Source organism: Podarcis liolepis, assembly GCF_965112155.1.
Source record: "Podarcis liolepis genome assembly, chromosome: 1".
Lineage (NCBI taxonomy): Eukaryota > Metazoa > Chordata > Lepidosauria > Squamata > Lacertidae > Podarcis > Podarcis liolepis.
In genome coordinates this window covers 31,653,251-31,667,504 of record NC_139554.1, presented here as the reverse complement: position 1 = coordinate 31,667,504, position 14,254 = coordinate 31,653,251, and the positions used below count along the sequence as shown (strand labels likewise).

The 14,254-nt window shown below is 44.3% G+C and overlaps 1 protein-coding gene across 3 annotated transcripts in view; it reads right to left on the bottom strand.

Moving 5' to 3' along the window:
* LTBP2 (latent transforming growth factor beta binding protein 2) overlaps window positions 1-14,254 on the bottom strand; it is a 136,007-nt gene that overhangs the window by 71,088 nt on the left and 50,665 nt on the right. For all 3 annotated transcript variants that reach the window (XM_083505804.1, XM_083505803.1, XM_083505805.1), the window contains 3 exons: window positions 12,567-12,761; window positions 11,215-11,495; window positions 8,291-8,393 (listed from right to left, as the gene is read on the bottom strand). In XM_083505804.1, coding sequence (XP_083361930.1) covers window positions 8,291-8,393; window positions 11,215-11,495; window positions 12,567-12,761 — 579 coding nt within the window. The remainder of the gene's footprint in view (window positions 1-8,290; window positions 8,394-11,214; window positions 11,496-12,566; window positions 12,762-14,254) is intronic.

The window sequence follows — 14,254 nt, the reverse complement described above, 5'->3', positions numbered from 1 at the left end:
AATCTGTCAATGGGCTTGCTTCGCAAGACGAAAAAACCGCTAGACGAAGAGAATCACAGAACGGATTCTTTTCGTCTTGCGAGGCACCACTGTATTTTGATTGCAGAGTCTTGAATCCTAAGACACCTTAGAGAAGTTCACAGGAAAAGTTTCCAGTGCTCTCCTTTACCTGATCTGCCTTCCAACCCAACCTGTGCTCCACAAAAAGCCTCTCCACAGGGTCAAGGGGATAGATAGGGCTTGGGAAGGTAAGAGGAAAAGGAAGACTATCCCAAAGCTAGACAAAATTTGGGGGATTCTCACCTCCCCAAGCAACTCCTGTGTCCCACTGTGTTGTTCAGGAAGGACTCCTGACTTTCCATGTGGGCTTTTTCAGGAGGGCACAGAGAGGAGGAATTGTGGACAGGAAACTTTCCACCTGTGAACTTCCTAAAATTAACTTACTTTAGGACACACGCCAGAGTAAGGGATATTCACTTGTGAGTACATGGCAGGCTATGGACTAATATACAGTTGGATTTTTTGGGGGGAGCACCTTCAGTTCAAGAAAAAGCTTTGGCCAGGGGCAGGTAATCACAGTTTCTGTGTAAACTCTAAATTGGGTGCAAGAATCCTGCCCTAGCCAACTTCCAAGGTATTTAAAATGTGGCACGTGTACATGCCACTCCTCAGGAGCCCTCAGGGTGCCAGGCTCTCAATTAGAGGAACTTGTTTGCAGATAATGCTTGGAACTGGCCGCACACTTTGATGCGCTCACTTCTAGGCTACATGTCTGCTCCAGTGCTCCAAGCATGCCTTACATCAGTGCAGGCAGCTGCATATGAAAGAGGGCGGCCTGAGGGCTAACAGAAGCCAGAATGGAGTCACTGCTATGAATGATTAGCTACAAAACGCCAAGCTGACTTGCTGAGCTGCATGTCGAAGTAGCTGCGTAGAAATCGGCTTTAACAGTCACAGTTAATCTCTGCAGGGGGCCCAGCATGGCTGCTTGGGGGGCTGTGAGCCACTGCTGACAGGAAGGTGATGGAACCAAGCCAGAAAACAGTGAACTGCCTGTATGACAAACAGGAGCGACGGCAGGTTCCAACAAGAAGGAAAGATATTATTACTTGGAGAATAAGCACATGAAGTAGATGATGCAAAGGAACTAAGCTGCTCGATGAGACTGTACAACAGTGAGGAGGAAAGCGGTGGATAAGAAAGCCATTCATGATTCGTAGGAACAAAGGAAGGGGCTAGTGTAAAATGCTGACTTCTGAGAGAGATGGTATTCAACATTCAGCCTAGTGTAATTTAATCTAGGTTAGCATGAGTGTCTCTGAAGAAGTGTAACTGTGAACAAAGCAGGCCTAGCATCAGAGCACGGCATTTTGGGTAGCTGCTGGGTCCCAGCACCACAATAGGACCTCCCAGTGCACTGACACTGGCCCTGAGCCATGACACCTGCCTTGCAAGGTGGTTGGGCCAGCGAGTTGTCATTTGAACTGCACACAATATTGCTGGTGTCACTCCAGGGCCATATGACAAAGCCAAATGAGAGCCACCAGTGTGTGTAGGGGGGATACCATTTCCCATTTAATTTCCTACAATGCCCCAGGGCGATGCTACATCAGGGGCACTGGGAGAAAACAAAATGGTAGTGCTGCTCCCTACCATGTCCCACCAAGTGCAGGGAGCATTTGCCAAGGACTCCCACAAACTTAGGTCCAGTCTTGGACCACATACCTTTCCTGCGATGTTTTATTTGGCTGTGACACCCCTTAGCACATTACTCCCATCCCAGTGTAACAGGAGTGGGTAAGGCAGCTTTCTTGCTGAGGGATATACATCCTTGCTTTGCATGCCTTTTTCTTAAGTGAGGTTGTGTTTGTCTTCTTTAACATATTGGGTTGCAACAATAATCTAGCACTATAAAGCAGGAACATAAGAAGAGACGGTTGGATCAGGCCAATGGTCCATCTGGTCCAGCATTCTGTTGTCTCAGTGGCCAACCAGATGCCTGGGGAAAACCCGGAAGCAGGACCTGAGTATAAGAGCACTTTCACCTACTGTGGTTTCCAGCAATTGGTATTCAGAAGCACTGCTGCCTCCATCTGCAGAGTCAGAGCATCGCCATCATGGATGGTAGCCACTGAGTTTGTCTGATTTTCTTTTAAAGTCATCCAAGAGGATGACCGTCACTGCCTCCTCCTTCCTGAAGAGACAGGAAACAAGGACAACACATGCAGAATAACAACACAACAATTAAAAAGACCGGCCACTGAAACATCTTAGCTGCTGGAGCAGGAATATTAGTAACATTAAAAAGTAAGAAGCCATGAGAGCATTGAAAGAGGAACTATGATCCGAAGAGCAGCATTAAAATTGCTTCCTGAAAGTGCCAAGATTGCTTTGAGTCTATTTGCTTCAACCAGGGGTTAGAATTAAGTAAAGCGTCCAAAAAGAGAAAAGAAAAAAAGTCGAAAATACCCGCTTCTGGATTTGCTGCTCATTGTAGTATGTGAGTGCAAGTATTTGCTCTGCAAATTCAGTTTGCTTGCTGTGAGAGGAGTGAGTTTGGAGGGAGAGTCACCTGGGCAGTTAGTTAGCCATCCAGCTGAACACCTAAGTGGAGACTGCTGAGCCCAAGCGAGCTGCATTCCTTCTTAATAAGCTGCAGCTTTAAATTCACAGCAGGCCTAAAATGGCTTGGATGCCCAGGGGCTTCAAACAGGGTAAACTGCATGGAAGTCTGAAGAAAGAGAGGCTTGGAATGGATGTCCTTTTAGTCTTTCTCGACAATATGATTCTATCATGGGATATAGATTTCTGATCATACAAATTCAAGGGCACTTAAAAAAATTAAGCCTCCAACAGCTTTGGTGTCTGGGATAGATTTCCATTCAAGCAATTCCACTGAATCTATTTAAGCAATTAAAATTGCTTGGTTACCCTCCTATGCACTGCAGAACAATTAGCAGAGCACTTCCAGCTGCACTCCGCTAGCAAAGAGTCGTGAGCTAACAGAAAGTTGAAACAAAAAGTATGCATTCAACAAAGACAATGCACTGGCCCTTTTCAAGTAAGTAGAGTCTCTATTCTAAATCTTTGGGGACCGCTCCAGAGAGAGAGAGATGAGTAACTCATGCTGAAATTCCACAGGATGAAAAGACTCACAGAAATGCACGCTTAATGAAAAGCACTACATAAATTCCATTTCCATAGAATCAACTCCCTTTTTCCATTTAAAAAGTGCCCCACAGCACACTCAGCGGGAGTTGAGCAGCCTCTGGGGTACTGTGGAGCCACTCTGCTTGGCAAAGTTATTTTCATAGACTTCATTAGCTGTTTGCAATATTTTATCTGAGTCATCTTTTTATCATTATCCCAGTGAGGATGGGCAAGGATTTGGTTTTAACAATGTTTTTCCATTCTAGTTCAAGGAATGGTGTGCAGCTTGTAACATCGTTCAGCATCTCTGTGACTCTGGCTTAATCTGGGCAATCTGCCACCTATTTGCCAACCCTTGCCTGACTCAGTGGGAGGTCCATTGAGGGAATGCGTTGAATACCATACTCAGCACTACCCATTGCAACTTCCCAACACACGTTTTCTCTCATTAGAACAAAAACAACAAAAAAAGCTTTTTTAAAATGTGAGAAATGTGATACAGTGGTGCCCCGCAAGACGAATGCCTCGCAAGACGGAAAACCCGCTAAACGGAAGGGTTTTCCGTTTTTGAGCTGCTTCGCAAGACGATTTTCCCTATGGGCTTGCTTTGCAAGACGAAAACGTCTTGCGAGTGTTCCGATTTTTTCTGCTCCCCCCCCCTTTTCTAAGCCGCTAAGCCGCTAATAGCCTTTTAGCCGCTAATCCGCTAAGCCTTTAATAGCCGCTAAGCCTTTAATAGCCACTAAACCTCTAATAGCGCTAATCCGCTAAGCCGCTAATAGGGTTGCTTCGCAAGACGAAAAAACCGCTAGACGAAGAGACTCGCGGAACGGATTAATTTCGTCTTGCGAGGCACCACTGTATATGTAAGTCGCTAGTTCTAGAAGGCAATGAAAGTACAGAGCTGGTTGGGCTAGACAGCAGCAGCTGGGGGAATGCACAGGTGTATGAGTGTCAGCAGTGGGAGTGAGGAGCAGGTCATTAATAAAACAGCCAGTGTCAGTTAAGTTAACTCTATATTCAAAAAAAGCAAAAGAGTGCAGGCATAGTGATAGGGTTGCCATATTTCAAAAAGTAAAACCCAGGACACCCTGAAAAATGTTGAGCTTTTTTTCGATCCAGGACAAAGCACTGCCTTTCTTATGTCAATTCCACAACTCTTCCCAGTAGGTCTTGCCCCAATGAGGTAATTGCAAGAGCTGAAGGCCGCTGCCTTCCCACTGCTCTCTAAGGCTCCTCCCCTGGGTCCTTCCCCAGCAACCTGTGGCTCCTTCGCCTTGTCTCTCTTTGCTCCACCCTCTTCGTTCCTCTCTGTGTTCTGGGGAGGCCAATGGGAAGGAACCTGATTACAGCCGGAGGGAGGGACTCTCTGGCAGCCTACCTCCACTCTGCCTCTTGGGCCCCCTCCTCACCAGTCTCTGCTTCTGCCTCTGCTTCTGGACTGCTCTCTGCCACAACCTCTTCTTGCTCACTAAATCTTGTTACCTCTTCAGCTTCCGACACCTCCTCCTTCCCACTGCCCACTCATCATCGTGCCACAACCAATCCCCTGGGTTCTGAGCTTTCTTCACTTGGGGGTACCCCAGCTGATGCCTCCCACCACTCCTTGGCATCCAGCCAGTCCATGACATTGAGTTCATGCTCTCCCTCTCTCCCTCCCTCCCTCCCTCCCCCCCCTCTCTCTCACACACACACAAATGGATGAATGGGCAGAGTTGAACCCTTCTATAGCGCTCCAAGAAGCCAGACCTGGACTGCAATCTGACACATCTGTAAGCAAGGATGATTTATTCCAGCCCATGACTTACAGCTACCCAGCCATGCAATTTCTAAGCACTGAATGCATGGTTCAGCTTACTACATCTCAAGGCAACCAGTTGAAAGACTATGGCCACAAGTGCCATAAGCCCGTCCATGCTGAGTTTGTTACACTGCATAACTGGTTCAGTTGCATAACTGGTTCAGTTGCATTACTGGTTCAGTCCATGGCAGCACAGATGAAAGTCAGCTGGGCTAACAGAAATCGCAGCTGCCATGAACGTGAAGGTTATGTGAAAAAGCTTCCAACAGTCCTGCAAACCTAAAGCTGGCATCAAGATCATTGCGCAAGGAGATATGGATTTCCTTTATCCAGCAAGTCTTAGAAAGGATAAAGATGAACTCAAGAGTAGACCCTGGACAGGTTCCTTTGACAAACACCAAAACAAGCTAAATCTGTCCCAGATGGAAAGAACCTGTGATGCAAACACAGGTTGGTCACTTCCAGTCTTACAGCAACTACTTCTTTGATCACATGAGATTGCCCTTTCTGATATAATAATCCGTCCTTGAGGCTGTGGGCTGATTTTCACATGTCCCACTAGGGAGCAGCTCATTAACAGACTGAAGCTTGATTTTGACTTGTGGAATGCAAGGGCCGTTTTGGGGCCTTTCTGCACAATCAGTTATGGAGCCCTAAATGTGTTTGTTACTAATTTCTTCCCCACAGTCAAATCCCCCCCCCCCAAAAAAAATTGCACATCTGTTTTGGCGCTGGTGTTTTTATTTTTACTTTATTTATTTTGCACCTGGGAAAATGAAATATTTCCCTAACATAGTTTGTTTATTTAAACAGATTTTATATACCTGTATGTATATAGCTTTAATTCTATCCATGTTTAATTCTATTTTAATGATAGATTTTCCAGTGTTTTTAGTGGTCTTCTTTTTTACCTGTAAACCACCTTGAATTCCATCAGGAAAAAGGATGGAGTATAAATAAATTAATAATAATAATAATAATAATAATAATAATAATAATAATAATAATAGTTGTTGTTGTTGTTGTTATGACTGCTGTGTGGAATATGTCTATGTGAATGGCATATCTGGATATTTTTGTGTGAAATAATTAATGGGCTACCTTTGAAGGTGACACAGAAACATGGGAGCAGCTGCCAGGACCGCATAACACTGGTTCTAAAAATCTAGATTCAGGTAGGTAGCCATGTTGGTATGATGCAGTCAAAATAAATTTAAAAATTGTCCAGTAGCACCTTAGAGACCTACTAAGTTTGCATGCACACGAAAGCTTATACTCAGAACAAACTTAGTTGGTCTCTAAGGTGCTGCTGGACATTAAGGTGCTGCTGGACATCTGCATTGGCTCCCCAGGACAAGCACAGTTCAAAGTGTTGGTGCTGACCTTCAAAACCTTTAACAGCCTTGGCCCTGTATAACTGAAAGAGCATCTTCACCCCCAACATTCAGCCTGGACACTGAGGTCCAGTTCTGAGGGCCTTCTAGTGGTTCCCTCACTGCAAGAAGTGAGGTTACAGGGAATCAGGCAGAGGGCCTTCTTGGTAGTGGCACCTGCCCTGTGGAACACCCTCCCATCAGATGTCAAAGAGATAAACAACCACCCAACTTTCCAAAGACATCTAAAGGCAGCCCTGTATTGGGAAGTTTTTAACTTTCTGATGTTTTGCTATATTTTTATCATGTTGGTAGCCACCCAGAGTGGCTGGGGCACCCCAGTCAGATGGGTGGGGTGTAAGTAAGTATAACAACAACAACAACAACAACAACAACAACAACAACAACAACAACAACATAATTGCTATAGCCTCAAGCCTGACACACATAGATCAAGACAATGCATCTTCACTTTCATCATAGTAGTTTGATCCTTCTCTTACTTGATTGTTTAAGATGACTTATATGCCACTTTTCCACCATCAGTTGTGCCCAAAGTGGCTTATAACAAACATTCAAAACCCCATAATACAAATATATGAAATAGAGAGCATGTCAACAAATTAAAAAAAAATGGCAAAATAAACAATTTAACAAACATAGAATAAATCCAATATTACTAAAAAAAAAAAAGCAATATAGGTTTAAGTATATAAATACAAAGCAGAACAAGAGCTAATTGTCAATTACTTCTCAGCACATGCTACCCACAGGGTGGGGGCAGGGGAACTCCTGACAGTAATCCTGCCACAGTGTCTAATTAAAGGGGAACTTGTCACAAATTCAAGTATTTATTTTTAAAACTGGTAAGGGGGAAAAAAGGCAGGCACTAAACTTTGCCCCTTCCCTACCTACACAGCCCTGGCATACCCGATAGTGTGGGCAATTCAGCATGCAGATTCCAGGAGAAGTGCAATGAATGGGTAGACCTAGCAGCCACCACTCTGGAAGAATAAGTCAGTCTCCCTTTTCATTCACTAGGTCTTTCCAGCACACCAAGAAATAAGCCAATGGAAGTGCCATGCTCCTTTCAGAATAACCTCTACCTTTGTTCTGCATCAATCTCTTTGGGTACTGGGAAAAGAAAATGCAGAACTGGATTTGTATGCCCCTGGAATGGACTCTAGATTCAACCCTGCCAATTGTTTGATGTAGTGTTATTTCCAGAGCCCCTGCCAAGTCTTCATCTAAAGCAGGCCTGTAAGTCTGTAAGGCTGAGTATGCAACCTCACCAGCCAATATGCAGGCATACCTCCTAAAATGACGGGCACTGTTTTCCAGTTTTCTCCTGCCTAATTTCTCTGACATGGAACAAACATCAGTCTGCCCTTGGGTTTTACAGATCTGGTATATAAGCAGACCACAAAGTTCTGAGCCGGCAACCGCGTCAAACCAATTCCTGCTGGCACCTAAACTGACACTGCAGCCAAGTAATCATCCCTGAGAATACCATATTACATGCTTTCTCCTGCCCAAGTGCATTCAGGATCATGTCCAGGAAGAAACAGTGTCTCTGAAACAAGTGGCCATGCCTTGTGCTACTTTCCAGTTCCAAATCGGTCAGTCCAAATGGATCAGTAACAACCCAGTTTATAGATAGGTAGCCGTGTTGGTCTGCCATAGTCAAAATAAAAAAAATCCTTCCAGTAGCACCTTTAAGACCAACTAAGTTAGTTCTTGGTATGAGCTTTCGTGTGCAAGCACACTTCTGAAGAAGTGTGTATCTGAAGAAGTGTGCTGGCACACGAAAGCTCATACCAAGAACTAACTTAGTTGGTCTTAAAGGTGCTACTGGAAGGGTTTTTTTTTATTTTAACCCAGTTTATGTTCGGCCTCATGCCCTGCATTGGCCCTACAAGACTTGTAGATGGCAATGCTAATGATTTCTCCCTTAGATAGCACTTACCTGGTTTCGATGGGCATGGAATGCATCTGCTGACACCCCAAAAGGCCCCCACACTGCCACAACAATCCTCATAGCTGGCCAGACCAGGTAGTGGGTCAGCACACTAGAAAGAGAAATGGGGGGAAAGAGATAGTATCAGAATCCTGTGCTATTTGTACTTTGGAAGGAAGGCTATGTTAAGCCCTATGCCCAATCTTTCATTCCATTCTTTCAGGGGCAGCACATTGTAGACCACAGCTAAAGGTGCCAAGATGCCAGTGATGGGAAGGAGAAGTATAGACCTGCCTTTCTGTGGAAGAGTAGGGGTTAGGGATGAATAAATCTGTCAATGTTGGTTTCTCTCAGTTTCTACTTTTTCCATTCTTTAAGTTCTGTTCCACGTCACTTAATGGGCTTAAAAAATAAAAAAAAAGACCACATAAAAATTATATGCATTTCCAAGAAAATTTCTCCTAACAAATGCATTTTTGTTTAATGTATACATTTTCCCCTCATGCTGAGCATTTTGCATGTTATTTTCACTAATGTGACATTTTATCTGTGCCCTTTCCCCTAACACAGACATTTTTGGGTTAGAGAACTACATTGCAAAATTCAGAGCCGTGTAAATGTTGAAGGATAAGCTGTTCCTTCGCTTTGTGTTAAGGGGTTTCGCAGTGAAATACAAACCAAACAAACTTCTCCTCCACCCCTAACAATGGTGCTTGCATTATTCTTAGGCGTCATTACAGGCACCCGTGCTCCCTGCAGGGCCAGAGGTGTATTTTAAGACAGTAAACAGTCTCGCAGACAGGAAAACGAGAGCCTTGCCTGTATCTTTGGCTCTTGGAAAGCCAGGGTATTAGTATTAGATACAAGGTATTACTGTTATGTTTGAGCAGCAGAGCATGACCCAGAGATAATATCACCAAGCAAAGCCTTTGGATAAAACAAATGCCTTTTCACAGACGTACATCTATTAACTCGCGGGATGGGTAGACAATTCCAGACCTTGTGGGGACATTTGTGGCAAGGCGTTTTCATTTACTTAATGAGTATTTTTTTCCCCTCCTAACAAGGCCCTCTGGATTACAGTCTCCCCCATTAGAGCTGAATTGTTGTAGTCCACAGGCCAAATCTGGCACTCATCCATCGCCAAAATGGGCATGTCCCCAGCACTCACATTCCAATAAGTATGGCTTCAGACTGAAACGGAAGAGACAAATGCTTCCTGCCCAGGCTCCTAGCCATCACCTAGTCTGCTCCACTGTGGACCCTGCTCCAGTGGAACGAAGCAAGAGAAGAACAAGGTAGCTGCTTTCCCCACTCCCACCCCCTGAAGTTACCTATAGAACCCTACCTGAGATGAAGTAAGGCCTAAATGTGTCTCCTCCTTTCACTAAATCCACCAGTCAGCACTTGGGGGAAAAACAAGTACTTAAGAAAAACAGCGACTGCATGGATCATTTACTCTCATAAAGTGGAATTGGGATTTTCCAACCCTATTATTATAGGCAAAATGTTTCATACCAAATTTTCAGAATGAATCCATGTAGAATTGCTTGGCTGAGAAGACCTAGTACTAGGAATCAGGATGGAGCCGAGTCTGACTAATGTCAAAATTGATTGCCTTGGGCATGGATCCCAAATGACACAGACTGTCCCCTGAAAATCTGGGTTATAAATGCAATGTAGCAATCTAAAAAATACACACAAGCATTATTCTGAACTCCTGTATACAGTGGTACCTCGGGTTAAGAACTTAATTCATTCCGCAGGTCCATTCTTAACCTGAAACTGTTCTTAACCTGAAGCACCACTTTAGCTAATGGGGTGTCCCACTGCTGCCGCGCCGCCGGAACACGATTTCTGTTCTCATCCTGAAGCAAAGTTCTTAACCCGAGATACTATTTCTGGGTTAGCAGAGTCTGTAACCTGAAGCGTATGTAACCTGAAGCGTATGTAACCTGAAGCGTATGTAACCCGAGGTACCACTGTAATTCCACAGAACCTATGAAACAAGAAAGAAGGAAGGGAAGGCAAGGGAAGGCAAGGGAGGGAGGGAGGGAGGGAGGGAGGGAGGGAGGGAGGGAGGGAAGAAAAGAGTAGGACTAGATTGCACCACTTATGTGAATTTTCTTTCCCTAGAAGCTTCAAGGGAAATGAATTTTAATCAATACCAAGCATTTGTTTATTGTGAGAAGAGTTTCCATATATATTCATTTCCTAATAAAATCTTAACTAGCTATAAAAAGAGTGTCCTTTGGACCCAGATTGTTTGAGTGTATGTGTGTGAGGAAAAACAGACAGTAAAAAGGCTGGAACAAAAAGTCTCAGAACAACGTATGGTCAAGGTAGCATCAGTTGATCAGCACTTCTATTGACTCACAGGACTAGATGTGCTCTTTGAGGATGTGCAAAGTACTTCAGACCACAGGCTCAGCTGCCTCCTTTGTGAGGAAGAGTTTCTGGGGGAAGGAAAAAGCGCTACCTACAGAATTGAATGAACCCTGCCTGGCATTTTTTGTTTGACTTTCTAGAGCATTTGTAGGCTGAGGTAATTTTAAAAATAATTGTACATTCTCCCTGGTGGACCAAAATGCCTGAATCATTGTCCCTGATCTTTTAAATGTTTGTAGCTGCCTCTGTTTCATTGCTTTTACCTGCTTTTACCCATTAGTTTTCCGCCGCTGCCTCTTTTGCTTGATGATGATTTTTGCATTTTATTATTTTTTATTGCATTCAACATCACCTTATGACGTTACCTTGGATTTTTCAAGAGAAGGTGGGATACGAATGTTTTCAATAAATAAAATCAAATAATAAAAAATGACATTTCATGTGCATGCTTAGGGTTCACACACACTGCATCCATTAATCTCACATTCCATAACCTACACCCCAAGTGTGCGAACAAAATTGAGCTAAGACAGAATAGCTCTGACCTTTCCATGCATTGACTCCATGTAACACTTTCCCACTAGGTCTTGAGGCCTCGGCTGCTGATGTCTCTCTGTGACAATGTTGTTGTTGTTGATGGTGGTGGTGGTGGCGTTATCACTGTACTGGTGGGAAGCCAATGGAAACTGAGATATCAACACAGCTTCAACACTGTTCTCTTCTGACTGATCTGCGTCACTTTTCACTCGAGCTACCTGATGGATCTGCACAGCAGCTTCCGGAGGGTGGTCGATATGTACGTTCACAAGGGATGGATTTCTGGAAGCTGGAAGGAAAGTTTGTCAATGGAAACATGACTTTGCTTCTTGCTCTGAGGCAACCTACAAATTTCTAGAGGGGTTAGTGGAGATACTCTGACATTTGCTCCATCTGCAGGACCACACTGGTTCTCAGTACAAACATTAGACTGAAAAGCAGCCATCACTGTTCATTTATGGCCCAAGATGTACAAACAAGGGAAATAACTTTTGAATTGCCACGAAGCCCAGAGAAAACAATGAAACCTGTGAGTATCAGAATACAGTGGTACCTCTAGTTACAAACTTAATTCATTCCGGAGGTCTGTTCTTAACCTGAAACTGTTCTTAACTATAGGCATGTTTTCGCTAATGGGGCCCCTTGCTGCCACTGCGCCGCCAGTACATAATTTCCTTTCTCATCCTAGGGCAAAGTTCTCAGCTCAAAGTAACTCTTCCAGGTTAGCGGAGTTTGTAACCTGAAGTGTTTGTAACCTGAGGCATTTGTAACTCAAGGTACCACTGTATGGACAAGAATATTAGCATCATCCATTAGCTTCTTTCCAGGCTATGTGTAGATTATAGCCTACATGAGTGACTTATTATGAATTCTAGACCAGGGGTTTTACCTATGTGAAGGGAGTGTGGCTATTTCTTTATGGGGATTTCAATTAAGAAATTCAGAAACCTCTACTTAGGTCCTCAATTTGTGTGTGTGTGTGTGTGTGTGTGTGTGTGCATCTATATATCTAAATCATATCTAATAATTAATTAGAATACAAGGCAGATACCTGCATGGCAGTAAAAGGTAGTGCTCTCACAAAAGGAGTCCTAAGCACAGGTGCATACCTGAGCCAACATCCTGCATATGTATTTATCTTGAAGCACACACAATTGAGCAGTACTAAGATTGTGAATAGTTAAGCAGAGTTAGGGATGTTTTTGTAGAGAACCATCCCTTCTTCTATAAGGCACTTATCATCTGATAATTATTTTCCCACTTCATGGCAAGAGGAAGGTGGGGAGGAGGCAAAGGCATGCCCGATATAAGCTCCACACACCAGCAGCCTATAAGAAGCAACGAGACCAGTGCTGCTTACCAAGTTGGTTGGATAAAGGAAGTGTGTACATGGAATGTTTCATGGAGTTGCTTGCCAGGCTGTTTGGCACATCTTTTTTCCTTTCCACTTTCAAAGCTGGTAGGTGGCAGAACTTCCCTGTAGAGTTAGATGGGCACCAGCATTCGTCCCTGCCCACACAGCGTCCCCCATTTAGACAGGGAATCTGGCAGAAATCTGCAAAGAAAGGAAATCTGTAAGTGAAAGCCAGAGATGGAATGCAGATGAATGTCCAGAAGCTCACCCTAGCCAGCAAATAGGCAAATACCTGTCCTATCAAGAAGTCTCAGTCACAGAAAAATAAATAATAATAATAATAATAATAATAATAATAATAATAATAATAATAATAATTTTTATTTATACCCCACCCTCCCCAGCCAAGGCCGGGCTCAGGGAGGCTAACAAGCAATAATAAAAACAAGTTGAATGAATACAACTTAAAAACAAAAGATGTCAAGCTGTCCCAGTTATGAAGGACACCAAGCATGTGAGCTAACTCTACTTCCAAAGATGACTAAGAAACTTTCTGCCTGTGGTGCTTGAAGGCACTTCTATCCTCAGCCCTACTATTTGTGCCATGGAAGAATGTTACTAACATGGGCCGGATAAATGTGCAATATGGCCAAGGTAGGTTTCATTTTCCAATTCAACATGTTAAGCCAAAATGGACTGAAACCTTGAATGGGAAGACACCCTAAAATTCAACCACAGGGAGGAAGCATTTGGGTTCTTCTGTGAGAGCTGTGCAGGGCCATTCCACAGAACTACTAAAGATAAAGGTAAAAGGACCCCTGACCTTTAGGTCCAGTCATGACCGACTCTGGGGTTGCGCGCTCATCTCACTCTATAGGCCGAGGGAGCCGGCGTTTGTCCGCAGACAGCTTCCGGGTCATGTGGCCAGCATGACTAAGCCGCTTCTGGCGAACCAGAGCAGTGCACGGAAATGCCGTTTACCTTCCCACCGGAGCGGTACCTATTTATCTACTTGCACTTTGACGTGCTTTCAAACTGCTAGGTTGGCAGGAGCAGGGACCGAGCAACAGGAGCTCACCCCATCGCGGGGATTCGAACCGCTGACCTTCTGATCGGCAAGTCCTAGGCTCTGTGGTTTAACCAACAGCGCCACCCGCATCCCAGTACTACTAGATAGGGTCAAACTACAAGATAGGGTCAAACTACTAGATAGGGTCAAACTCTAGAGCAGCCCTTCCCCAACCTGGAGCCCTCTAGATGTTTTGTAGCGCTAGTCATCTGGAGCTGGTAGGAGTTGCACTCCCAAAACATCTGGAGGGCACCAGCTGGGGAAAGTTGCTCCAGAGCAATGGTTAGAGGGCTGACCTGTCCAGCTCACTGAAATTTCCTGTGCAATTACAGTTTCAGCAAGATCAGAAGAAAGGCTTCAGCTGCCATAATAATTAGGAACGGCATAAAAGTTTCAGCCAACTCTCCTGGTTTCCACACAAGCGAAAGGAGAGAACAGGAAGAAATTAGGTGTTGGGAGTCAGACCCAAAAGGTAATGCCAATGAAAGCAGAAAATTGGCCCTGACAAGAAGAATTGCAGCAATGCCTGTCTGAGACTCTGACTGAACTGCTGTATTGAGAGGAGGACAAAAGGTAACTGTATTCGACCTCTTGTCTCAAAGAGGGCAGAACCAGTCTCGGGGAA